At 40.0% G+C, this 27785-nt stretch overlaps 3 protein-coding genes across 73 annotated transcripts in view; 1 reads left to right on the top strand and 2 right to left on the bottom strand.

The window, feature by feature from the left end:
* Positions 1 to 9333, bottom strand: part of PBLD (phenazine biosynthesis like protein domain containing) — a 42744-nt gene extending 33411 nt beyond the window's left edge. For 4 of the 26 annotated variants that reach the window (XM_078345816.1, XM_078345813.1, XM_035268235.2 and 1 more), the window contains exons 1-3: positions 7876 to 8352; positions 7463 to 7609; positions 6397 to 6475 (exon numbers count right to left, since the gene is read on the bottom strand). The gene's annotated coding sequence lies outside the window, so the exon portion shown is untranslated. Of the gene's footprint in view, positions 1 to 4977; positions 5070 to 6396; positions 6476 to 7278; positions 8353 to 9013 lie in introns of those variants that run through there. The other 22 variants (XM_078345811.1, XM_078345808.1, XM_035268234.2 and 19 more) reach the window with 10 other exon arrangements.
* Positions 8449 to 19633, top strand: HNRNPH3 (heterogeneous nuclear ribonucleoprotein H3). Of its 13 annotated transcripts, none has more exons than XM_035268222.3 (10): positions 8449 to 8625; positions 13457 to 13591; positions 14105 to 14243; positions 14744 to 14883; positions 15369 to 15455; positions 15672 to 15787; positions 17594 to 17729; positions 18012 to 18107; positions 18193 to 18285; positions 18410 to 19633. In XM_035268222.3, the coding sequence occupies exons 2-10, from the start codon at positions 13480 to 13482 to the stop codon at positions 18484 to 18486; spliced, it is 996 nt and encodes a 331-aa protein (XP_035124113.1). In that variant the 5' UTR covers positions 8449 to 8625; positions 13457 to 13479; the 3' UTR covers positions 18487 to 19633. The 13 variants fall into 13 exon arrangements, with proteins under 13 accessions (XP_035124113.1, XP_035124109.1, XP_017834559.2 ...); XM_035268218.3 differs by having other exon boundaries at positions 14744 to 14928; XM_017979070.4 differs by having other exon boundaries at positions 8449 to 8644.
* Positions 19634 to 19924: 291 nt separating this feature from the next.
* The window catches only part of RUFY2 (RUN and FYVE domain containing 2), a 58418-nt gene continuing 50557 nt past the window's right edge, over positions 19925 to 27785 (bottom strand). For 20 of the 34 annotated variants that reach the window (XR_013524941.1, XR_013524945.1, XR_013524943.1 and 17 more), the window contains 3 exons: positions 25999 to 26047; positions 22210 to 22287; positions 19925 to 22114 (listed from right to left, as the gene is read on the bottom strand). Coding sequence is in view for 28 of the 34 variants with exons in the window: in XM_002756305.6 (XP_002756351.3) it covers positions 21971 to 22114; positions 22210 to 22287; positions 25999 to 26047 (271 nt within the window). In the remaining 6 variants the exon portion in view is untranslated. Of the gene's footprint in view, positions 22115 to 22209; positions 22288 to 24587; positions 25898 to 25998; positions 26048 to 27785 lie in introns of those variants that run through there. The other 14 variants (XM_009009845.5, XM_078345791.1, XM_078345778.1 and 11 more) reach the window with 2 other exon arrangements.

The following is a 27785-nucleotide window of genomic DNA, read 5'->3' as shown; positions in this document are numbered from 1 at the left end:
TGAATCCAGGAGGCGGAGGTACAGTGAGCCAAGATCTCACCACTGCAATCCAGCCTGGTGCCTGGCGACAGAACGAGACTCTGTCTGAAAAAAAAGAAAAAGAAAAAGAAAAAAGAGATCCTGGGTTAGAAGCATCCAGGTAAGCTGCCCCAAGATTTCTGATCCACAGAAATTGTGAAATAATGAAAGTTTGTTGTTTTAAGCTGTTAAATTTTGAAGCAATCTGTTAGACAGCAATAATAACTAATAGAGTATACTTCCTTTTATGTAGCACAATCAGAAGCATCCCCCACAAAAACACTGGGACAATTTGCATTCCATCTGTTTGATAGTTATATTCTTCATTGTAAATAACAAATTCTCGGTCTGTTTTTTACAACAGATCTCACAGCAAACTTACTTAGCCTAGGCCATGCCAAAAAACTTATTTTGAAGTATAAAAGCAAAATTTATGTCAGTGAATGCCAAATATACATTCCTATCCCAGATTAATTTCCTACTAGACACATTCACTTGGATAGTACATGGCATCTCAAAATGAACATACGCAGTATTCCTATATTTCCTATGTCTGTTACAATTCTCACCATCCGACCATAAGCCAAAAATAATTTGTCCTTTATTTCTTTTCACTCACCCATGTACAGCCTCCCTACTCAATTACTAAACCCTGCTGATAAATAGCTCCTAAATATTTCTGAAAGATAGCCTCTGGTATCTATCCCATTGCTCTAGTTTAAGTGCTCATCATCTTTGCTGGTCCTTCTCCTAGTCTTCTCTCTTCTCATCTTCCCAATATCTACCCTCCATGCTTTATTTTTATTTTTTTGAGACAGGGTCTCACTCTCTTACCCAGACTGGAGTGCAGTGGCACAATCTTGACTCACCGCAACTTCTGCCTCATAGGCTCGAATGATTCTCCTGCCTGAGCCTCCCAAATAGCTGGGATTACAGGAACGCACAACTACCACCTGGCTAATTTTTGTATTTTTAGTACAGACAGGGTTTCACCGTGTTGGCCAGGCTGGTCTTGAACTCCTGACCTCAAATGATCCACCTGCCTTGGCCTCCCAAAGTGGTGGGATTACAGGTGTGAGCAATCATGCCCGGCCAACTCTCCACACCTTAATCAGAACTATCTAATGAAAACACTACAATGGTCCAGGCCTGTAATCCCAGCACTTTGGGAGGCCAAGACGGGCAGATCACAAGGTCTAAAGTTCAAGTTCATGGCCAACATGGTGAAACCCTGTCTCTACTAAAAATACAAAAATCAGCCAGCCATGGTGGCAGGCACCTGTAATCCCAGCTACTCGGAAGACTGAGGCAGGAGAATTGCTTGAACCCAGGAGGCAGAGGCTGTAGTAAATTGAGATTGTGCGATTGCACTCCAGCTTAGGTGACAGAGCAAGACTCAGTCTTAGGAAAAAAAGACAAGAAAAAAAAACCCACTACCTTGGCCGAACACAGTGGCTCATGCCTGTAATCCCAGCACTTTGTGTGGCCAAGTGGGGGCGGATCACTTGAGGTGAGGATTTTGAGACTAGCCTGGCCAACATGGTGAAACATGGTCTACCTAAAAATACAAAAATTAGGCAGGTGTGGTGCTGTATGCCTGTAGTTCCAGCTACTCAGGAGGCTGAGGCAGGAGAATCACTTGGACCTGGAAAGCAAAGGTTGCAACAAGCTGAGATCACACCTCTGCACTCAATCCTGGGCAACAGAGTGAGACTCTGTCTCAAAAAACAAAACAAAACAAAACCCCAATAAATACTACATTGATATCTATCTTAAAAGACTGGCAGAGTTTCCACTTCTGCCAAATTATTTTGTACATCCATGCCTTGGATCTTACTGTCTCTTCAAGTGTAAATTAAAGGCATTATATTAAATGCCTTTCCTATTTTTCTTTCCAGCTAAATTTTACTTATCCTCCAACAGTTAGCTCAGGAGTTGTCTCCTACAGAAAGCTTTCCCTGAAGCCTCAGGCTGTGTGAATGGCCAGATTCTGTGCTCCCCAAACATGCTGTGCTTACCCTATTTTATCACTTGATATAGTTTAATATATCTATGTAATGGAATGTATCTGTATGCTCTTGAAAGTTAGTGACAGCTTCACTTTATGTACTTTTTTTTTTTTTTTAGCTTATCCAATATTATAGAATGTACTTGGTTTTTTTGTTTTTTGAGACAGAGTCTTGCTCTGCTGCGGATGTTGGAGTGCAGTGGTGCAATTTCAGCTCACTGCAACCTTTACCTCCTGAGTAGCTGGGATTACAGGTGTGCAGCACCATGCCTGGTTAATTATTTTTGTATTTTTAGTAGAGATGTGGTTTCACCATGTTGCTCAGGCTAATCTTGAACTCCTGACCTCAAGTGATCTGCTGGCTTCAGCCTTCCAAGAGTGCTGGGATTATAGACGTGGGCCACTGTGCCAAGCTGTATTTGTATTTTTTATGTATGGAGAGAAACATATACTGATCTACTAGGAATTCAGTAATGCTCTCAAATCAATTTCCATTTATTAATAGCAGCTCCATTTGCCTATATTGAAAAATCGGTAGTACATTACATATTAAATATTATTTATTCTGTCTACAGAATAGTTCATGAGTTACAGATTTCATTGGAATAATTTCCTGGTTCCCAATGCAGTTCTTAGGACACTGTACTTACTTTAAAATTTCTATTAAACTTACTGTTATTAAATGAATTTAGCAGGAATGAACCAGATTCATTAACAATGCTATGACAAACAAAAAACAGCATTGAACTAGAATTAACATTATTTCAATTACTAATCTCCACCCTATGTGATAACCTAACAACCCATTTTAGAGATTAAGAAACTGAGGCAGCCAGGCACGCCTGTAATCCCAGCACTTTGGGAAGCTGAGGCAGGCAGATCACGAGGTCAGGAGATCAAGACCATCCTGGCCAACATGGCGAAACCCCGCCTCTACTAAAAAAACAAAAGTTAGCCGGGCATGGTGGCACATGCCTGTAATTCCAGCTACTCGGGAGGCTGAGGCAGGAGAATGACTTGAACCAGGGAGTCAGAGGTTGCAGTGAGCCAAGATCACACCACTGCACTCCAGCCTGGCAATAGGACGAGACTCTGTCTCAAAAAAAAAAAAGAAAAGAAAGAAAAAGAAACAGATTCAGAAAAGTTAACTGGTTCAGAACCAATTCACTGGTAGCTGGTGTCACAACCGGGACTCCCGGATTATGAAGTCTACTCTAAGTTTTGCCATTTGCTTTTTTGGTAAACTTTGGAACATTACTTTATCTCCTGAGTTTTCCATTTCTTGGTCCATGAAATAATAACTTTGCAAGACTGTAGTGAAAATGAACTACATAAAGTGTCCCTGCCCCCCAGTGTTACCATGATTATTATTTGTAGACTGAAAAACATAGGTATATAAATAATAAGATCTATATTTTTATATACCACCAAGAAGCTTAAAATCACGTTAGGGGGAAATGGTCTATTTCTCTATTATCAATGCTGTATTTTATTTTCTTTATTTTTTTCTTTTGAGTCAGAGTTTTGCTCTTGTTGCCCAGGCTGGAGTGCAATGGCGTGAGCGTGACTCACCGAAACCTCTGCTTCCCAGGTTCAAGCAATTCTCCTCCCTCAGCCTCTCAAGTAACTGGGATCATAGGCGCATGCCACCCCACCTGGCTAATTTTGTATTTTTAGTAGAGACAGGGTTTCTCCATGTTGGTCAGGCTGGTCTTGAACTCCTAACCTCAGGTGATCCGCCCACCTCGGCCTCCCAGAGTGCTGGGATTACAGACATGAGCCACTGCGCCCGGCCAATGCTGTATTTTTGAAGTTAGTAACATGCTTATGACATATGAAAAGCAGCACAATAATTTAAATTATTTAAGTAATTATCTTTTTTTTGAGATGAAGTCTTGCTCTTTCGCCAGGCTGGAGTGCAGTGGCACCATCTCGGCTCACTGCAATCTCTGTCTCCTGGATTCAAGCGATTCCTCTGCCTCAGCCTCCTGAGTAGCTGGGACTACAGGCACACACCATCATGCCCAGCTAATTTTTTGTATTTTGGTAGAGACAGGGTTTTACCCTAGCCAGGATGGTCTCGATATCCTGACCTCATGATCTGCCTGCCTCAGCCTCACAAAATGCTGGGATTAAAGGCATGAGCCACCATGCCTGGCCTAAGTAGTTATCTTTTTAAGCTGCTTTCCCTAGTCTTCACAGCAATTCACTGGAACAAAAAGAATGTTCAATTAGTTTAATTATTTTCAAAAAGTAGAGAAAGAATGTGTTTAGGTGCTTTCTTCCTTTTGAGTTTTCACTTGTTTATTTAGTACAATTACTAAGATTGAATAGGTCTTCTGGTTTCCAGATTCACAAAGAACACTTAGGTGACTTAGAGAAACAAAGTATCAAGAATATAAACTGTGTAATTCAGTTTTGTCTTGAGAAACAATGTTGAACCATAATAAAGGAGATCAGTGCTTTCTAAAGACTATATATATGATATATACATATATACGTAGACACTTTATGTACTTGTATTTTAAGTACATAAACCAAAGGCATAAGTATATAAACCAAAGAATAAGCATTTCACAATCTTAGACAAATTTAGTGTTTAAAAGGCACTACCTTAATTAGACACTCCTAGAAATTCAGTGGATTTTGTTACATTTTTTAGATTATTTACATTACATTTTTTAGATTATTTTGTTTTTATATAGGCAAAAGATTACAATAATCCAGTTTTTATGGTACTTTCCAATGCCACTGCGGGTATGTGAACAACTACCTTAACTAATTTTTTATTAATGTGCCTTCTCTCCCTGTGAAGAGTGTAATCTCTTTCAATTTCTCTTTTTTTCCTCTCAGGCTCTGCATGGACTTTTTCTCTCCTCTTCATTCCTTTGGTGTAACACATAATCACGTGTTCGTTGTCTTGTTTTCCTCTGGGTCACATGGATACTTACATTTCCTTCTCCTTTTTCATCTATTCTCTCATTATGGTCTCTAACAAGATCCTCTCCAGGGTCCCTCTGATCTCTATGCTAATGGGAAAGCACTGGAATGATGGAAAGAAAGACAAAGAGGAAAAAAAGTCCCTAAGCAGCTGGGAGTCCTTAGTTCTAACCATCTCTATGGAAACAATTCCACAGAGATAGGTCTGGAAAGAATTCTGTAGGGATCGCTGGAGCAGTGGTGAGCCAATCTCACCAAGCCTTATTTACAGGATTCAACTTGCAAATGTGAATAGTTGACATTTTTTCTTTTAAGAAAGTAGTAAAATAGAAAGCCAAATAAAATGTCATTTATGACTCTGTAGCAGTTTGGCTTTTCTTTTTTCTTTTTTTTTTTTTTTTTGAGACAGAGTCTTGCTCTGTCACCCAGGCTGGAGTGCAGTGGCATGATCTCAGCTCACTGCAACCTCTGCCCCGACCTCCAGGTTCAAGCGATTCTCATGCCTCAGCCTCCCAAGTAGCTGGGATTACAGGTGTGTGCCACCATGCCCAGCTAATTTTTATATTTTTAGTAGATACAGTTTCACTATGTTGGTCAGTTTGGTCTTGAACTCCTGATCTCATGTGATCCACCTGCCTTGGCCTCCCAAAGTACTGGGATTACAGGTGCAAGCCACTGCACCCAAGTTTTGTTTTATTTAGTTTTTTTTTTAGATGGAGTCTTGCTCTGTCACCATGCTGGAGTGCAGTGACACAATCTCGGCTCACTGCAAACTCCATCTCCTGGGTTCAAATGATTCTCCTGCCTCAGCCTCCCGAGTAGCTGGGACTGCAGGCACGTGCCACCATGCCCAGCTAATTTTTGTATTTTTAGTAGAGACAGGGTTTCACCATGTTGGCCAGGATGGTCTTGATCTCTTGACCACCCACCTCAGCCTCCCAAAGTGCTGGGATAACAAGTGTGAGCCACTGCACCCAGCCTATGGTTTATTTTTTAACTAAAAACTTCCTACTGTAATAATAAAAAGGCAAAAGGGATGTGTCCACCAATTTCAATGTCCTAAGCATGCACATTGGCAAAGAGTGCCTAACCCAAAGAAATTATGGCAAAAAAGCAACTAAGCAAGCAAGCAACAGTTTGGTAGCAAAAAGTCATTCATGTCATTAGAATGATTTTAAGATTATGGCACACAAAGTATGCAGAGGAATGCCAAATTCAACCAGGCAGTAAAATAGATTGAATTCAAGGAATGAGTGAAGGAGATTACAGAATTCCATCTACCAAATCAGGTTGAAAGACTGAAAGGATAAAGTAGCCATGTAACTTGAACACAGAAGGACCAAGGGAAGAACTCCATCAGAATTGTGGGAGCTTACTGTCTTATACAGCAATTATTTTTTTTAAAAGGAGGGAGAGGGGTTGGGACTCACAGTGTCAGTGATAACAGGACTATAAAGTTTCAGGCCTGTTCAAAGGTCTCCATCCAATAAGATAGTAACAACAAGTCTCCTGAAATGGAAACACCAGTATTAATTGGGTGACATAACCTCAGTTTTCCAAAAATGATTACTGTTTCCTTAAGTTATAGACTAGTTATTTGTAACCTCAGGAAGGTTCAGAGTATTTTAAGACCCTGGCCCTTGGGTAAAACCATATGGGCTCCATATAGCTCTACCATTCAACTGTGTGACCTTGGAACTATTTTCACTTCTCCAGGACTTTGGCACTTTATCTATAAAATGAAGATGTTTCTTTTTCAGGGTTGTAAAGAGTAGTGTAAATTGTAGTACAGCATACTACACTCTGGACTCAATTTACACTCCTCTTTACAACCCTGAAAAATAAATGTGAGCCTTTATTACAGCATCCTTGTTTGGTTTCCCATCTCTTGTAATGATGATCACACTGCTCTTTCTTCCTTCAACTGAGTATTTTTAGGGAGTGGGCCATTGAGAGTATGTGAGCACCATGACTTAGGCAATTCTTACTGCTCCATGACGTCGACAATTCTTACTGCCCCACAATCGTCTTAAGCAGGTTTGAGGATGAACTGAAGCCTTAAAATGGAAGTTTCCATTACATGAAGGTAAATGGCTTCCTGTCTCCATCCTACACACTGCAGATCTCATGGGGGGAAAATTATACATTCTCCTATGTTGCTAACACCTCTCACCCTACCCCCAACAGACTTGCAATGTCTGTACCACAAAGTTTAAAGTCTTTTGGTCGGACACTGAAGGCTGTCTACAATCAAGCTTCACCCACATTTCCAACACTACCCCATCTTCCTGACAATCCATGTATGTTCTTACCTTTGCACTTGAACTTGCACTGATTTCTTTACCAGGCTTACCCTTAACCCTTTGCGCAAAAATTCGGGTGCAATCACAGCTCACTGCAGCTTCAACCTCCAGGACACAAGCCATCCTCTTGCCCAGCCTCCCAAATAGCTGGGACTACAAGCGTGCCCAGCCACCACGCCCGGATAATCCTTACATTTTTTATAGACAGCGTCTCACTAAGTTGCCCAGGCTGGTCTCCAACTCTTAGACTCAAGAGATCCTCCCGCCTCCGCCTCTCAAAGGAGTGAGCCACCGCAGCCGGCCTTTTGTATCATTCATTAGGCCATGTGTCATTAGGAACCTTAGTGACATGACAGCAAAACCAAAATGTATTAGGTCACTTGGAAGTACAATTTTCAACAACGCAAAAATACAGAAAACAACCCGACGTTGGTCTCCACAGACTAATCCGTCCCCGAGGCACTGACTGCGGGAGAGATGAAAGACCTCTCTCCTGCCTTCGGCCAACGCGAAGGCCAGAGGAGAAAGAGAGGACGAATCTGTAGAGAGAAGAGAAACGTGGTGGACAGGAATTCACGCAAGAAACCCGGGTCCTGGGCGGCGCACCGAGACAAAGCGCGCTGGGGGTCGGCCGGCAGCCCCGGGCCAGGGGAAGGAGGCGGACAACCAGCCCGAGAGCCGAAATCAGCCCAAGTGGACGCGTGCATCTTCGCAGCCCATAAACACTTGTTTTTCACCGCACAGTGCAAACATGGTGGACAAGAAAAGCTACCCCGCGTCTGCCGGCCGAATCACACGGTGCCCTCTCCGAGCCGTAGTTGCTGAGCAAGGGCGGGGCCCTCACGGAATTTGTTCATGGTGGGGGCAGATCACCAGAGAACTTTTCCAGACCACCACAGCACGGTTCCTTCTACACACGGGCACAACTGCCACTGCCGCCGCCCCGAGGCGGCAGAATGGTAGGCTCTGAAAACTGGATGGTTCCACCGTAAGCAAGGAAGAGCGCGCTACAGCTCTTTAGACCAGTCTCAGCTCTGTCTACCTCGCCCCCAACAGCTGAGCCGCTCACCACCGCGCAGGCGCACTTCGCGCCGCCAACGTCCGGCGGACCCGACTTTTCCCGTCTCGCGAGAGTGGGGCCGGCCGCCTTCTCAGCTCTCGCTCCGCCCACCACTTCTTGGCTCTCTCCCATCCCCCCAAGCCAGTCGCTGTGCTCCGCAGCTCCCTAAGCGGTTGCCACCAATAGAGACGGTTGGGGGAACCGTTGTGGCGGGCGCTACACGAGGCAAACGACTTTTCCCTCCTCTCGACTGGACCCCGCGAGCACCAGAGCCGGCGTAACTATCGCCTGACAGGGTATCTGAAGTAAAAGGGGGTAGGTTGGGCTGGCGGTTTCGAGAGCGGAGTCGGGAGAAGGACGAAAGAGGCCGGGAGGGGGCTGGGTTGGGGGGCAGTGCGGAGGTCGCCGCTCGGAGGCGGCGGGGCTGCGCCTCCCCAACCATCTCCCACTTCAAGGAGGGCGGCCTGCCGATGGGAGGACTTGCTCAGGTGGAATTCAGTGGACGACGCCGAGGCCCGAAGTAGGGGACATCCAGCATTTCCCTCTTTCCCTGCTGGCTTGGCCTCCGCCATTTTGTGTACAGTGGCGCGGCCACCTCGGCTTCCCGCCCTTCCCCGCTCTTCGTAGTTTGTTCCCCAGCTTCCGAAAACTGATCTAGAAGGCCAGGGGAGGGGGTGGTCAAACCTCTCTGGAAGGGATGAGGGTGGGGAGTGAAGCGAGCAGGGAAAGGCCGGGCAGTTGGGTGGAGGGAGGATCGGGGCTGCCGGGCGCGCTCCCGATGGAAATGGCGCCGGATGGGCCTGGCCTCCCACCGCGGCCTCCCTTCCTCCGCAGTCTCGGCAGGGCTACCTGGGCTGACGGGACTGCGAGTGACTTCTGACGCAGATTCCCAAGATGAGAGAGGCTGGAGCTGGGGGAGGAAAGCCAATGGCGACGAAGGTGCTCGACTCCCAAATCCAGGACAAAGGAGGCCGCCTGCCTCCTTTGTAATTCCGCCGCCCAGTGGCGAAGGGTTTTAAGCCAGGCTTGGCTGCTGGCGGGAGGGGGAAGGGGCGTACTCTCCCTAGCTCTTTGGTCTCTAGGGCAGCTAGATAAACGGAAAGTCTCCGGGGAGGAATAAAGGACGCTTAGCCGGCCCTTATATTCCAGATTTGGAACTTCGAAAAGAGTACGTACTCATTTTCCAAAGGGTTTTTTTTTTTTCTTTTTTCACGTTTAAACGTTTATAAGGACTTCGGGGGTGATTTATCAAATAGGAATGTGAAATGGGCTTGTTTCAAGTAGGCCTTCTGGGCCCAGTGAACTATGATTGTTACTTTTTGAACTTTGGGGGAGGGGTGGATGATGTAGCAATGATTTTGTATAGTTTGGAGTATATGTGTTAGAATTTGTTTTTAAGTATTACTTTTGGGAAACAGTTAAAAAAAACCCAGTGATGGCAGATGTGTGTGTATTGGAATTGGGTTCCTTTCGATTTTAAATCTCCAAGTGTTGTATTTTATGTAGATTTTTTTTTCTTGGCATTAAGGCTATAGAAGTAAAATACTTAATGCGGTTGTGGCTTATTTTCTTTTGGGAGCTAGGCATGTTATTTATTTAGTGTATAGTAAATATAGGAGTATAGTACACTGTAATCGTATTTTAAACAATGGAATAAGCCTACTAAACAGAAAAACTGTAAACCCAGTCACGTGGTGGTGGTGTGATTCGGATGGGGGTCTTGAGGACTGGATCCGTAATTTTCGTTGAAGACACTCAGTACGAAAGGCCTAAGAATTCTGATAATTCATGTAAAACTTTATAAGAATATTGTTACCTACTTTTCCTGCTCTAAAAACAAACAAACTTACTATTGTTGAAGATGTTCAGTGATGCTTTGTCAAGATTGCCAAGGAAGTTTACGAAAATCTTACGTTGAAACAGTAGGTTTGAGTGGCCCTTTAAAAAATAGTCCAGACTTTCCTATAAAGTTGTACGTATTGTAACAAATAGCTTTACTAATTGGATTAAACTATACACCTTTTTTGTGCCCTCTTTTTCATTTGTGCCATTATCTGGAAATACATCTAATTGCCTTTTTAAAATAATGTTATCTTTGATTTCCTTGTTTTGGTAAACGACTGAACAGTAGATTAAAAACTGGTTTTAGTGAACTCATTTTTTAGAGACCTGAGATCCTTGAACTATTGGGGTGTGTCTAATTTTTTTTTTTAAGTGCAAGCACATTGGGAAGGAACGTAGTAAATTTTCTGTTACACTGAGATCATCAGCACTTTTTCCAAAAAATAAAATTTACTCTCATTTCTTGACCAGTGGGCTACCATTTTGAAAGTTATTTATTGATGTATAAAATCATTTATGTATTGTTTCAGAAGATAGGATATGCCTCCGTGTTATGAGAATTGTTTCTTAACGGCTTGGATATGTAATTCACATACCATAAACTTCACCAATTTTAAGTGTACAGTTTAGTGGATTTTAGTACATTCATAGAGTTGTGTGACCGTCACTACAATTTAATTTTAGAACATTTTTGTCACTCCAAAAAGATAAGCATACCCTTTACTGGTCATTCCCCGTGCTGGCATCCTCCCTCCACTCAAGCCTTCAGACAATCACGAATGTAAATCGAATCATACAATATGTAGTCTTTGGTGACTGGCTTATTTCACTTGTGATGTTTAGAAAATTTTATTTAAGGTCTCATAAAACTGACCAAAGCTATCTTCATGTTTTAACTGTGGTATCTTTAAGTGGTGCTAGCATCAGAGTAGTGATTAGCCATGACGTTGTTGCAAAGAAAGGTTGAGGTGGATTACACTGAATAATTAGTAAAGTGTTTAAGTGGTTTCTGACAGCTTAATATTAGAGCAGATTTCTTCTCCCTGTGCCCTTGGAGATTTTCTTGTTTTGGTTTTGTAGGTAGAATTTTGAGTTTTGAAGGGGTTATTATAGTGAGACTGTCCTTATTGTATGTGCTTTGCATACAGGGTCACCTCATATAAGATAGTATTCCGAATTTGATTGGGTTTTCCACATTTAAAAATTGTGTTTAACAGTTTAGTGTTTCTTACGGATAACACTTTCGTTTTCATTGGGTTTTCTCATTGGTACAAGCTGATCCAATAATCAAATTTGCTTGCTTGTATTTTTTCTTGTGAGTTGCTAAGATTTATAGGTAAATTAATTTTTCTTTCTTTCTTTTTTTAAGTATTTGTTCCTTAAATGCAAATCGTACCATTAAGATCCTTCTGCAACGGATTAAGGTTGAATTTACAGTTTTTAAATTTTTCATGAAGCATTGAGGGTAGATTTATACCACTTTTTCCATTCTGTGTAAATCACTCATTATGGGAAATACTTATTTTTTAGGTTGGTGCTATTAAAAAACAAAATTTAAGAAAGGCATTTTCAAACGTCTTTGAACTTTTTTTTTTTGTAAACTGGGTTGGGGCCTCCTCCTTTCAGAACTACTCTTTAGAATAGTATTAAACTTTTAAAAGCCTTTGCTGGCTTTGGGAAACAAAATTTTTAACAATCCTCAGTTCTTTTCAAGGATCGAATTGTTTTCTGTCCTTGGAGGTTCACGTATTTTGTTTATGGTATATTTCATTGGCTTTGCAGGGCCCCTTAAAATTCGCTAACAATTGCCGGGCAGTAAGTACTTACCACGAGGCAGACCAAGCACTTGAATAGTCCAGTGAGGTATAGGTACTACTGCTTATAATTGAGGAGGCTCAGAGGTTAAGTGGTTTAGGTAGCCAGTGAAGGGTAGAGTAGGGATTCAAACCAGAACGTTCATACTGTTTATTTATGTGCATAACAATTAGTTGTAATGTCAGTTAAAAATGTGTATTCCCATTTTGGTTCTCTATGTTTAGGGTAGTACCTAGGGCTGAAGGTGATTCACGCATAGAGCTACTTAAGCACTTCTAGAGAATTTCTACATTAGCTTAAGTGTATGAATTCTAGGAAAAAAATTTTTACCATTTGCAGATGTTACCCCCAAGAGTTGCACCAACAAATAGATGACATGAAATTAAGCATTAGTGAATGCTGTTCATATGAAATATGATCCTCAAACATAAGGGAATCAAATGAACAAAAACTGTTTTGTTTACAGGGGAGGAGGTGGTGAGGGAAAGTTTTGAAATACTCAGGTGAGTAGGATTCCTACAGCTGCATAGTGAAATTTGTAAGGTTCTGGTAAGTTTCTGCAGCTGAAGGACTTCTGCATTCGCCTCTTTTGTAAATATTATGGAATTTTAAAAGGAAGGATGGTTGCATCTGGGGAAGGGAAACAGATCATTTGGAGGGGAAGGAGGGCTTCTAGATGTACTTTTTCTGCTTTATTTAAAAACATGTTATCTGTTAAAGTTTATGTTTCAATCTATTTGATTAAAAAGTTAACTGGTTTCTACATACTGTCTAGTGGCTCCAAAAACACAGGTACTATTGGAAGGCATTCACTTTTGAGTGGCCTTTGACCTCAGTTTTGAAACTATCTAATTCAGTCATTTTATACTCTTGTTCTTGGTGAGTTTAGATTTGGCTAAAATAGAGGTGTGAGTGTTGACCCTTTAAAGACAGTTTGATGTGGTCAAAATTGCAGTGCATTCAAAAGGATTAAACTTCCGTGGTATTTTTCCAACCTCAGTCAGAACTCATTGCATTTTTTACTTAAGCTCTTGATGTTAGTGGATAGTAGTATTGTATGCAACTTCTAAATAAGTTTTAAAGAATTTGAATAATCCGGTGAATTAAAAACCTGAAAAGTTGTGAATGAAAACTAGAGATACAAGGAAAGGCTGGAGTTGGCATTCAGGGGACACAGTCAAATAGTTTGAAGACTCTATTAGTAGAATTATGCAAGTTTTCTTGAAATCGTGCCATATATAATGTTGATACTAAAAAATTCAGTACTTTTCTGTAGGAGGGGTCGGGTCTCACTGCCTTTTCCCTACCCCAAAATAGATAGGTGGTCTACAATTGTGTTGTGGTCTTGTCGCAGGAGTTGGTCTCATGTTACATTTCCTTAAGTGGCACCTCTGAGAGGTGTTTCTTCATTACCTCTTGACAAGAGTATATTTTGATTGACTGCTCTATGTGCTTGTTTATTTTTTATAGCATTTAAATCAAACGGTATTGAGATGGATTGGGTTATGAAACATAATGGTCCAAATGACGCTAGTGATGGGACAGTACGACTTCGTGGACTACCATTTGGTTGCAGCAAAGAGGAAATAGTTCAGTTCTTTCAAGGTACCTCTAGTATTAGTCAAAGTTTAGTAGTATTGTAATTTTATATTTGTATTGTTTGACTCAGTTTTTAATTTGTAAAACCCATTTGATTTTGGAACTTTTAACTATGATAGTCTTGGTTAATATATTAAAATAATATGCTCCGATTAATATTCAATACCGAATGTGTAGAATATGTAAACCTAGTTAATGTGTAGTAACATATTTGAGAATTGTGATGAAATGAACCATGAATTAGCATATGGAGCATAAATTTGATTTGTAGCCTTTTTCATGTAATATAGGTGGGCTTTCAGATGTGTAATTACACAGTGTTTTTACACTGGTCGCAAAAAAGATTGATTTAATCCAGTAATATTTGAAAAACGCTTTCATTTGTATTATGGGGTGATGGGAAACTAAGCTTTTTTGTTTTGTTTTGTTTAGACTTGTTTTAAATATTTGATTCAGATGGGAATGTTTCAGCCTTTAACACTGTTCCCCTTGATGGGGTTATTTGTCCTTGGGTTAAAGGGTTGGAAATCGTGCCAAATGGGATAACATTGACGATGGACTACCAGGGGAGAAGCACAGGGGAGGCCTTCGTGCAGTTTGCTTCAAAGGAGATAGCAGAAAATGCTCTGGGGAAACACAAGGAAAGAATAGGGCACAGGTGGGGATGGAGAGTTTGGGATGGTGTTAAATTTTTATTTTTGGGGGTTGTGGGTCACTATTGCTTAAATGGGGGGGTAACCATAACATTTTTCTGGGGTAGTTTAAAAGAATTGATGATTATCTAAATTTAACTTTGAAACTACAGATTTGGGTGGGGAATTGATGCTAATAGTTAAATTAAAATTAGATTGTTTTCATTTCTCTGTAGGATGTTGATAAATGCTTTTGTATAATCACCTATTTTCTTTAAACACCTATTATGTACTAAAAGAGACAAAGTAAAATTATATTTTATGAGTTGTTTTCAGTGACTAATTTGTCTTTGTAAAACTTAAATATTTAAGTTTGTAGGTTTAAACTGTTAACTTATGGTGTATTTAGGCAATTTAAATTGGGTTATGTATCTAGCTGTAGAAAAACTTACTGCATTTTGCCCAGTATCTAATTTACACTAATATATTTATGCTGAAACATGTACCTTAAAACATTTTTAAATAGGTATATTGAGATCTTCAGAAGTAGCAGGAGTGAAATCAAAGGATTTTATGATCCACCAAGAAGATTGCTGGGACAGCGACCGGGACCATATGATAGACCAATAGGAGGAAGAGGGGGTTATTATGGAGCTGGGCGTGGAAGTATGTATGACAGAATGCGACGAGGAGGTGATGGATATGATGGTGGTATGTGTATCTAATGAACAAAGGTTCTGTTGTCATTTTCTTAATGTTCCTGACACTTTGTCAAGAAATACAGAAATGGCAGTAATTTCAGTACCTATTAGGTTTTAAAACCTGTTCATGAAAACATGGATTCCCATGGCTAGCTGTGGGACGTGATTGATGCACATATTAGCACCTAGAAAACTTACACTGAAATTAAGATGTTGGCATATTTTGACCTTTTTTAGCCTGAGGATGAAATTTAATCTACATGTCTGAACTTAACCTTTTGAAATTTTAAATTTCCAGCAGATGTTGACTGCTTTTTTCAGTCTAAGTTGGGAATTGCAAACTTGTAATAAGTTACACAGGCTGTTTAGCACAAAATGTTTTTGTAGGCTATATTATAAAATTTCTCTCTCTAAAGTATGTAGTCATGTATTTCTTCTTAAATTACACAGGTTATGGAGGTTTTGATGACTATGGTGGCTATAATAATTACGGCTATGGGAATGATGGCTTTGATGACAGAATGAGAGATGGAAGAGGTAAAGTTAAATATTAAAGATTTTTATTCTGAGGTGAATTTTAGTATTTGTTTTTACAGGCTTTTAGTGGTAATATAGGAAACTTGTATAAAAAAGTTAATTGAGACATATTTTAATGCATTCCTATATAGAACTTTATACCTTGTACAGTACATATGTATACTTTTCTACTTGTATTCATAATAGTTTATAATCTTGGCAAATTGTGTTCTGTAGGTATGGGAGGACATGGCTATGGCGGAGCCGGTGATGCAAGTTCAGGTTTTCATGGTGGTCATTTCGTACATATGAGAGGGTTGCCTTTTCGTGCAACTGAAAATGACATTGCTAATGTGAGTAATTTTTAATAACTATTAGTGGTTTTATACTTACCCTGGTATCTAAATTTTTAAGCATTCTTAATGTTCTTATGTTTATAGTGTAATACCAAAATCCCTTGAATATTAAAAAAGATCTACCTTTAACTCTAGTTACTGATGGATATTTTTGTGTCCATTGTGTGTTAACCTACATAGGATTCAAGCAAGTAAAAAGCTACATTCATGAAGTCCAATTAAGAATATAATGAAAGACTTAATCAGCATAGAATGGTGATGGCTCTATACCATTTTGTGCTGGTGTCTTGTTGTTGTTGTTGTTGTTTGAGATGGAGGAGTCTCGCTGTGTCACCCAGGCTGGAGTGCAATGGCACAATCTCAGCTCACTGCAACTTCCGGCTTCAGAGTTCAAGTGATTCTCCTGCCTCAGCCTCCTGAATAGCTGGGATTACTGGCGTGAGCCACCACTAATTTTTTGTATTTTTAGTAGAGACAGGCTTTCACCATGTTGGTCAAGCTGGTCTCAAACTCCTGACCTCATGATCCGCCTGCCTGGGCCTCCCAAAGTGCTGGGATTACAGGTGTGGGCCACCAAGCCCAGCCTGTATTAGGTTTTGAAAGAGTGAATGTGTAAGTATTAGAGTGATTTGGTTTGGCTTTCTAGGCTAGATAGTGCTTAGAAACTGAGGAGATGAAAATAACGGGAATAGATGCTACTGCTCTTATTGATGTGAAACTGGTTGGTTTCCGATTTGTTAGGAAGTCAGAAAACTTCAGTCCATGGGCTAAATCCAGTCACATCATTCCTTTGCCTGTTGAGTAGTTATATTAGAACCCAGTGGCCATTCAAGCCAAAAATACTATCTGGCTCTAAAAGCAATAGTTTGCTCTAGATCTTACTGGGAATCAATTGGCCTGAGTTCCAAGTGCCTTTAATGATAGCTTAGGCCGGGCGTGGTGGCTCACATCTATAATCCCAGCACTTTGGGAGGCAGAGGCAGGTGGATGATGAGGTCAAGAGATCAAGACCATCCTGGTCAACAAGGTGCAACCCCGCCTCTACTAAAAATACAAAAATTAGCTGGGCTTGGTGGCACGTGCCTGTAGTCCCAGCTACTCGGGAGGCTGAGGCAGGAGAATTGCCTGAACCCAGGAGACGGAGGTTGCGGTGAGCCAAGATCGCGCCATTGCACTCCAGTCTGGGTAACAAGAGTGAAACTCCGTCTCAAAAAAAAAAAAAAAAAAAAGTTTAAACCTCACTAACGTGATTAGAACCAAATGATACCTTTTGGGGAACAATTTCATATAGTAGGTTTATCCAAACTCCACGGTTCCAAATCATGATAGCCGCTATTTCTGTGTGTTATGTCTGTTTGTTTTTGTTTTTGTTTTTTGGAGACAGTCTCTCGCTCTGTCTTGCCGAGGCTGGAGCACAATGGCGTGATCTCAGCTCACTGCAGCCTCCACCTCCCAGATTCAAGCAGTTCTCCTGTCTCAGCCTCCTGAGACTGTGCCACCACACCCAGCTGATTTGTATTTTTAATAGAGACAGGGTTTTTCAGTGGTGTCCAGGCTGGTCTTGAACTCTTGACCTCAGGTGAGCCACTGTGCCCAGCCTATCTGTTTATTTTAAAAGCAGTAAATTCTTTACATTATCCCTAAGTGTATGCTCTTACATTCACAAAACCTCTGTAGTTGGCTAATTAGTCTGGCAGGGCAGTAGAAGGGTTTAATTGATGAGGAAAATCAAGGTATGTGGTAATTTACTTTTAATATTCTCAATAGAGAAGTAAAAAAAAAAAACTGTTTCCTTTTATTTAGTTCTTCTCACCATTAAATCCAATACGAGTTCATATTGATATTGGAGCTGATGGCAGAGCCACAGGAGAAGCAGATGTAGAGTTTGTGACACATGAAGATGCAGTGGCTGCCATGTCTAAAGATAAGAATAACATGCGTAAGTGGTATCTTTGGCATGCTATCTTAATATTCTAGATGCGAATTTTTAAATTAAGAGGCCCTAGGATCTGGAGGTAACTCTTGGCAGTTGTTGGGATCTAAAAAACCATTTGACCTCTAATAAAGTTTAAATATTAGTGGCTTCCTGTGGGCTTTGTATAGCACTGTACTAGGAATTAATAAGCATACTTTGTTAAATATTACTTAATTGATCTTTTTTTAATTTATTGATTAATTTAATCTGTCATTCCTTTCTCCCGGCTTTTTTTTTTTTTTTAAGAGCATCGATACATTGAACTCTTCTTGAATTCTACTCCTGGAGGTGGCTCTGGCATGGGAGGTTCTGGAATGGGAGGCTATGGAAGAGATGGAATGGGTATGTAAAGGTTTTTAAATATGTGGGGTTAGCTACTTAGCAATTAGTCTCAACTTTTTTCTCTTTTTTTTTTTTTTTTTTTAAGATAATCAGGGAGGTTATGGATCAGTTGGAAGAATGGGAATGGGGAACAATTACAGTGGAGGATATGGTACTCCTGATGGCTTGGGTGGTTATGGTAAGTACCTCTAGTTCAGTTCGTTTCAGTCCCCATATATAGTGCAAACTTTAAAGTGCAGGTGTTTTATTATTTTATGTAGAGGTATCTCCTGCTGAGTGATTCTTAATATCTTTTTCTTAAGGCCGTGGTGGTGGAGGCAGTGGAGGTTACTATGGACAAGGTGGCATGAGTGGAGGTGGATGGCGTGGGATGTACTGAAAGCATAACCACCAACATACAAGTCTTGACAACAGCATCTGGTCTACTAGACTTTCTTACAGATTTAATTTTTTTTGTATTTTAAGAACTTTATAATGACTGAAGGAATGTGTTTTCACAATATTATTTGGTAAAGCAACAGATTGTGATGGGAAAATCTGTTTTCTGTAGGTTTATTTGTTGCATACTTTGACTTAAAAATAAATTTTTATATTCAAACCACTGATGTTGATACTTTTTATATACTAGTTACTCCTAAAGATGTGCTGCCTTCATAAGATTTGGGTTGATGTATTTTACTATTAGTTCTACAAGAAGTAGTGTGGTGTAATTTTAGAGGATAATGGTTCACCACTGCCTAAACTGCAAGTCTTAAGCAGACATCTGGAATAGAGCTTGACAAAATAATTAGTGTAACTTTTCTTTAATTCCTCCTGGACAACACTGTAAATATAAAGCCTAAAGATGAAGAGGCTTCAGGAGTATACATTCAGCTAATTATTTCTATATTATTTTTTGACTGTCATTTATCAGGCATAGCTCTGAAATGTTGATGATCTAAGAGGTATTGATTTCTGAATATTCATGATTGTGTTACCTGGTTATGGGAGTGTTGGAAGCTTGAATTTTAGCCGTAGATTTTGAAGTAAAATCCCTTCAGCACTTGACCAGAATACCAAAAATATCACCAAATAAGTGATAATTGCAAGTTATCTCCAGAGGTCTTAGAGTAGGGTTAACGTTCTCAGTGACACAATTCAGTGTAAGTACTTGGCTATTTACTATGGAGTACAATTCTCACAAATGTATTTTCAGTTTTCTCCCCAATAGAACATATGGTTTTTAAATAACTATATAAATAAATGATGACTTTTTAAAAAAATTTAAGCAACAAGTCCATGTCATAGTCAATTAAAACAATCTTGCAGTTGGGTTTTGTATCTGATACCTGCTTGAAGTTTTAAAGAATTTATGTAGCAAGGAAAAGGTGCTTTTTAATTTTAATCCCTTTGATCAATATGGCTTTTTTCCAAATTGGCTAATGAATCAAAATGAAACCTGTCGATGTAAATTCAGTTATTGAACTTGTTACTTGTTTTTGCCAGAAATGTTATTAATGTAATAAATGTCAATGTGGGAGATAATAGTATGGCGTGTGTCTTAGAATGCTTCGTGTCAGTTACTAATTCTAAATCAAATTGGTAGAAGGTAGTACATACGATGTCTAACTGAAGATTTAGGAGAAGGAGCCAGGATAGTCTATATATATATATGGAGCTTCTTGACTCAAGCAACAATTCATCTTAATGCCGTACCCACTTCCTTTAATTAGCAGGTTAAATATTACGGCATACAGCACCTGTCTTTTTTGAAAGTTGCATGTTTTATTTTCCCAGGATTACCTTTTTTAACATCTTTAAGCAATAAAAGTATACAGTATTTTCCAAATCTTTATTTAGTTCATAAAATACACATTTTGTTTTTTAAACATTATATGTTAGAAGAATTACAATCATAATTCCTTGGCACCATAATAGCATTACTGTGGTGGTAGTACTGGTAGGTGAGGGAATGGTATGTCAAATCTGTTTCGAAAAGTAAAACGAATACAAGTTCACAATCGCAAAATACAAATTGTTAAAAGTTTAGTAACAAAAATCCAAAATTATTGTTTTTAAAAAGCCAAAACTACATGGTAGCAAGCTGCTGTCATAAAAGCTGCCTTAAAAAAAAAAAGCCCAAGTCAGTGGTGACATGTGCTGAAAAGTGAAGAGACTTAAAGGGTGACAAAATCAGGGTGTTGAATGACATCAGCCTTGGAATGTAAGCAACTTAAGTCATTTTTAAATTTGTTCTAAGCACAGTAATAGAAAAACTTATTTGAAAATTTTCATTTACGCTGCTTATTCAGTAATCATAAAAATGTTAGCCCATCCCACCTATCAATACAAAATGGTTCAAGAATATAATTCCTATCTTGAGGACATTTCTATCAGTATTCAAGAAAGACCATCTAAAAATCTGTGTCAGATCTGACACCTCAGCTGACGAAATTTATGGGTTTTGAAGAAAATAGATCTTTAAGTGAAGTACTGGTTTCATACTTCAGCTCTTCAGAAAAATTTTAAATTTTCATGGAAGTATATATTCATGAGGAAAAGATGTGCAGTATTAAGCAACTCCTTGTGGACAGGGAGGTACCTAGGACTAATCACTAAATATAATGCTCTTAATGTGTAAATTTTCTATATATATTTTACAGGTTCACAAACTTAAAAGTGCATGGTTGAAAATTAGATTAATGTAAAAAATAGGATACTGAATGGTGATAGTGTTTATATGACTATTCAGAGGTAATTTTATACAAGTTAAATTGTTGCTATGCCATAAGCAATATAACTTGGATTAGTGTTCATTGAGTCAGCTTGAAATAGTTCAAGTGTATGTTTCATCATCTCAACATGCTGGCACCTCAGAGGTGCTCAACAGACGGTGAAATTTTACTGTGGATGTATACCGGTAGGCCACTACAATCTGATGCTTCCTACAATTTACTCCAATGAAAATGTTCATACAAAATTTTTTGAACTGAACTCTTAATACATTACCAAAGTGAAGTTCTGATTTTTTTTCTCACCTTTAATGGTTAGAGAGGATCTTTATAAGGAGCCTGTAATACCCCCTAGTATTATGTACATTTTTTCTGGGGAGGGATTTGGGTTTTGATCTTTGAATGAGGGTCTGAGTCACCTTTTTAAAAAACAGCAATTTAGTGAAACAACATATGAGAAAATCTATAACTCCGGTAAAAGAAAGATGGTTATATGTAACTTGCTTTCAAGATGAGAAAGAAAAAAGTTGAGGCTGAGACCAAATAATGCCCCTTAAAATTTAATCCACTAGCTGAAAATCATCAAGCACAATAACTGATTTTAGAAAAGACCAACAGGAAATTGTTTAGGACAAAGTATTGGCCCTGTCTAATGCAAAAGAGGCAAAGGGGGGGGGTGCAGGGGAAGAGGGACAAATAAATATAGGTGAAATCTTAAAAAGATAATAAAAATCTGTTGAATATTAATATTTCTAAAAAGTTTTACGCATTTTCAGTCTCAGAACCATGAAACTTTAAAGTGCATTAAGAGAATTGCAGGCACCATCAAATACCAAATTGACAGAATTCAGAAGAATAAAACAATCTGAAGCCTTATTTTTAAGAAGGCCTTTAAAAGATAAGGCAAATGTGTGTTAGCTCTGCTATCTGGCCTTTTAATGAAGTTAAGAGTTACATGATTTTTAAGTATGCTCTGTTGCAAATTCCTTTTGAAAAACAATGGAGAAAGAAATTTCCATGAGTTGAATATGTAGAAGATAAAACTAGTACAAATACTGACAAAGCCGCTTGAGAGCTGTCTGGTTACCTTGTATACAACATCATAACATTCCTTGCAGGTACTTTCATACGTAAGGATTTAGTTCAGGAGTCTCAGGGCAAGTTAGATGAGCATCTCTGAATGAGCAATGCATGACAGGAATCACAAACCCGTACTGGTTTTGGTGAAGAAGGCAAAGGTAGTTCATTGTCAGAGCAGGCATTACAGAAAATTTCCCCACAGTTTCTACAGTGGTGCTATTAAATAGAAGAAATCAGAGGGGAAAAAAAACTTTATAAATTAGAAGCATTTTTGCACCCCAAGCTTTGGACTCACTTCCTAACTCCCTTACCTTTCTCTTAGAGAGTGAAAATTCCTTTTCACAAAGTTTACAATGGGTTGCTTCTTTGTCTTTCAGCCAAACCAGTCCCTAGTGGGAAGAAAATATTAATGCTCAAATTGGTAACACTAAAAATATGTGAAAACTTTTTCCCTCAAGAACATTTTATGAAGAATGGAAAAAAGTTATTTCAGAAACGTACACTGAAATATTTGTAGATGGAAATATGTATGGAATTTGCCTCAAAATATTCTGGGTTGGGGAGGGGGAATGTAGATTGAGAATGAAAACCAGCCAGGTAACAGTGGCTGACACTGGTAATCCCAGCTATTCAGGAGGCTAAGGTGAGAGGATCACTTGAGGCCTGGAGTTCAAGACCAGTCTAGGCAACATAGTCTGTCTCTTAAAAAATAAAAATTTAAAAAATGAAAAAAGATTGCACATAATATTGAATATGGGTAATGGTTCAGTTTACTCTATACAGTTGTATGTATTAGAACATATACATGCAAAAATGCTTTGAAGAAATAAAAATCTATTACTGATGGGAATTCTCTTCAGGAAAGGAACCTTGAAGATAACCTTAAAGTAGTCCAATGACATTTTTAATTTGTGGGTACACAGTAGTTATATATTTATGGGGTACCTGAGATGTTTTGATACAGGCATGCAATGTGAAATAAGCACATCATGGAGAACGGGGTATCCTAGTCCAACAATATTTTTAAATAAATTCTCACTGTGTGAAGTGCAATAGTTTGTCATTATGTACAACTTATACCTTAAGACCCTAAAATTGGAAGGATATTGGGGAAATCAGATATTTGAGTTCATTCTAAGACCTCTTTAGGAGGCTGAGGCAGGAGGATTGCTTGGGGTTAGGAAGACAGCCTGGGGAACACAGACTCCATCTTTACAAAAAAAATTAGGCTACATGGCATAAAGCCTATAGTCCCAGCTACTCCAGAGACAGAGGAAGGAGAATCACTTAAACCAAGGAGTTTGAGGCTGCAGTGAACTATGATTGTGCCACTGCACTCCAGCCTGAGCAACACAGTGAGACTTTTTCTCAAGAAAAAAGAAAAAAATTGTTATAGATGGCTATTTCTCTCAACTTTTATAACATTTAATATCTGCTACGTAAACTAGAAAACGGACCTAAGTAGTCTTAGGCAGTAACCTGATACCTACAATTTCTGACAACTTGACCCATTTATTTAATTTGAAGAGAGCTGGGCGCAGAGGCTCATGCCTGTAATCCCAGCACTTTGGGAGGCCAAGGCGGGTGGATCACGAGGTCAAGAGATCGAGACCATCCTGGTCAACATGGTAAAAACCCGTCTCTACTAAAAATACAAAAATTAGCTGGGCATGGTGCGTGCCTGTAGTCCCAGCTACTCAGGAGGCTGAGGCAGGACAATTGCCTGAACCCAGGAGGCAGAGGTTGCAGTGAGCCAAGATCCCGCCATTGCACTCCAGCCTGGGTAACGAGCGAAACTCCGTCTCAAAAAAAAAAAAAAAAAGAGTCTCACTCTGTCACCCAGGCTGTAGCACAGTGGTGTGATCTTGGCTCACTCCAACCTCCACCTTCCAGGTTCAAGTGATTCTCTCCCACCTTGGCCTCCCTGTGGCTGGGATTACAGGTGCATGCCACCATGCCTGGCTAATTTTTGTCTTTTTAGTAGAGATGGGGTTTCATCATGTTGGCCAGGCAGGTCTTGAACTCCTGACCTCAGGTAATCTGCCCATCTCAGCCTCCCAAAGTGCTGGGATTACAGGCCTGAGCCACTGCAACCAGCCTACTTGACCCACTGTTAACAAACTTGCTTAATCAATCTTGGGTAGAAAGACCTTTTTTTCCCCTTGTGAAGGCAACTTTGTTAGATGGTTATGTTTTACAATGAGAAGACCCAGATGAAGGAGGAGCATCAATACTGATTGATTTCCTAAAACAGCCCAGACCAAAGAACCCAAGTATAAGTGAAGATTCCAAATCAGACATGGAGCAACTGCAACCTATAAATTACTACTGAAGCATGGGAATCTTTTTCACCTGAGAGAAAAATTGTCTAAGAACAAAAGGCCCATAGATAACATTTCCCAAAACAGGAGTTTTCTTAAAGACTTTTCCAAAAGCAGAATTCTTTGAAGAAAAAAAAAGACTAACCACTCATAGATCAAGATCACAAGGTTAATTTCCGGTCTTTTTGTTTCACAGTCTTAATAACTAGCACTTACTACATAGCAGAACTAATAGAGTGTTGGTTACTGCATATGAGGAAGCCTAAGTCCCCTTAGAACACAGGATTATAAAGGCTTTTTTTAAAAAAAAAAAAAAAAAAAAACTAGATAGTTCATATCAGACAAATACCACCAAAGAGTCAGATAACTTGAATCATAGAATTTTTTTTTTTTTTTAATGCAGGATGGGGACCAGGTGCAGTGGCTAATGCCTGTAATCCCAGCACTTTGAGACTTTGAGAGGTCAACGTGAGAGGCTCTCTTTAGACCAGGAGTTCAAGACCAGCCTGGGCAACATAGCAAGACCCTATCTCTACCAAAAAAAGAAAGAAAAGAGAAGTAGAGAAGTTAGCCAAGCATGGTGGTAGACCCAGCTACTCGGTAGGCTGAGGTGGGAGGATTGCTTAAACAGAGTTCAAGGTTAGAGTGAGCTATGATCATGCCACTGCACTCCAGCCTGGAAAAAAGAGGAAACTGTCTCTGAGGGGGGGAAGAAGAGGCTGCAGCAGGAAGGGACCCTAAAAGATAATCCAATCCAATGTGATGAAAACCATACAAAGCAACGTGATTTGCCAAAATGTCCCAAAGCCACCTAGTGGAAGCAGCCTACCTTTCTGTCCAACTATGCTTGTAAGCCAAGGATTTGCAACCAGCAACATTAGGTCCAGAAATAACCTTGCTGAGATGGAGACTAGGCCTTTGGAGACTTCTTTTGATTGAAGTTACCTGCTGCCCTCAGTGAGAAAAGCTCACTTTAAGGTAAGCCTAGTGTGTCCCTGTGAAGGGATCTCATAGATGAATACCTGCAGCCCTCTCATTTTACAGATGAGAAAATATAAAGCTTAGAGTGCTGAACCTGCCAGCTCAAGGAAACAGCTGTTTACCAGAAGAGCTAAGACTAGAAAGAAACAACCTCTTGCTATGCAAATACACAGCAATTTTTCTCTGTCCAATTCCAGAATGTTAGCTACTAGACTTATATGCCTAGAGAGGATACTACAGGATTCTTCTCTGGAGAAACTCAACTGCCACAGAGCAAAGTCCAGTAAATACTAAACATTACTTGGAGAGGGTACTCAATAGTTCACTAATCATAACAGATTTCTCCATGGTGAGGCCTACCAGTCGATAACAACCCACCCAACCAACACACACACACACAAGGTTTCCAATAAGCCTTATGTGTGCCTTTTATTGAAACTGGGGGATAGCACAACATTTGAGAAAACTTCAGAGAATTGATAATGAGGCCGGGTACAGTGGCTCACACCTGTAATCCCACCACTTTGGGAGACTGAAGCAGGAAGATCACTTGAGCCCAGGAATTCCAGACCAGCCTGGGCAACACAGTGAGACTATCCCCATCCCTAAAACATAACGGCCGGGTGCAGTGGCTCCCTTCTGTAACTGAAACTCCAGCATCCAAGCTCCTCATCTGGTGCTTCTGCCTCTGTATCTCCTGGGGTTCATTAATAACACATTAGATTAACACACACAGGGCTTTGGCTTCTATTGGAGACTTTCACATACCTTCCTACTTTAGAAAAACGTTCTACTCACCTGCAATGCTTTGTTGGCTTCTTTTATGTCTTCAATTTTAAGTTTTGATCTAAAAAGATTATAAATAGGTCCAAATTTCAGTACACATATTTAAATACAGAACACTTAGTGTTTCAGTAGGTACTGGTATTTCATAGGATATAAAATTATGAATAGTATATGATCTTTATGATCTTCTCGGGCTAATGGAATATTTGATATTTTCCTATATTTCCTAATTGTCCTAAAGCAAAAACATTTACAACTTGCTTTTTAAGAAATATTGGCATTTTCATGTGATCATGACAGTATTAATAGCTATCATTTATTGCAGGTTTACTATGTGGCAGACACTGTACTCCCTTTGCATGCATAATCTCATGTAATCTAAACAAAAACCTATTTTAAAGATGAAGACAACAATGTTCAATGAAGTTTAGTCACTTGTAGGAGGTCACAGAGCTGGTAACTGAGGGAGCCGGTTCAAACCCTGGTCTGTGACCCCACAGCGCACATGCTAACCATGATGCACACTATTTCTCTAGCAAATACAGAAGTGCTAAGGAAGAAAATACTGTGGGCCAGGTGCGATGGCTCATGTCTGTAATTCCAGCATTTTTGGGGCCTAAGGTGGGTGAATCATCTGAGGTTAGGAATTCGAGACGAGCCTGGTCAATATATCGTGAAACCCCGTCTCTATTAAAAATACAAAAATTTGCTGGAAATACTGGTGTGTACCTGTAGTCCCAGCTACTTGGGAAGGTGAGGCAGGAGAATCACTTGAACCCAGAAGACAGAGATGGCAGTGAACCAAGATTGCACCACTGCACTCCAGCCTGGGTGACAGAGCGAGACCCCATCTCTCAAAAAAACACAACAAAAAAGAAAATACTGTGGAAGACATAGCTGCAAGTACTTTTCCACTTTTTTTTGATGGAGTCTTGCTCTGTCACCCAGGCTGCAGTGCAGTGGCATGATCTCAACTCACTGCAACCTCTGCCTCATGGGTTCAAGCGATTCTCCTGCCTCAGTTTCTCAAGTAGCTGGGATTACAGGTACCCACCACCGTTCCCAGGCTAATTTTCATATATTTAGTAGAGATGGGGTTTCACCATCTTGGCCAGGCTGGTCCCTGACTTCAAGTGATCTGCCTGCCTTGGCCTCCCAAAGTGCTGGGATTACAGATGTGAACCACCGGTGGTGCCTGGCACTTTCCCACCTTTTGAAAATATGTATATTGGACTGGGCACAGTGGCTCATTCCTATAATCCCAGCACTTTGGGAGACCGAGGCTACCGGATTGCCTGAGGTCAGGAGTGCAAGACCAGCCTGGCCAACATGGTGAAACCCCATCTCTACTAAAAATATCAAAAAAATTAGCCGGGCGTGGTGCTGGGCGCCTGTAATCCCAGCTCCTCAGGAGGCCGAGACAGGGATAATCACTTGAACCTGCGAAGCAGAGGCTGCACTGAGCTGAGATCATGCCACTGAACTCCAGCCTGGGCAACACAGCAGGACTCAGAAAGAAAGAAAAGAAAGAAAAAAGAAAGGGAGAAAATACATGTTGTAATCAACTTGCTACCAAGTGGTGTGTGTGTGTGTTTGTGTGTGTATGTGTGTGTGTTTGTGTGTGTATGTATGTGTGTGTGTATATATATGTATATATACATATATACATATATATACACATATATATACATATGTATATATATCATTTTTTTAAACCCAGGCTGGAGTAAAGTGGCATGATCTCAACTCACTGCAACTTCCGCCCCCCAGGTTCAAGCAATTCTCCTGCCTCAGCCTCG

This window comes from Callithrix jacchus, chromosome 12 (genome assembly GCF_049354715.1).
Source record: "Callithrix jacchus isolate 240 chromosome 12, calJac240_pri, whole genome shotgun sequence".
NCBI lineage: Eukaryota > Metazoa > Chordata > Mammalia > Primates > Cebidae > Callithrix > Callithrix jacchus.
Note: the sequence above shows the minus strand (reverse complement) of the source record. Positions and strands in the feature narration are given on the sequence as shown.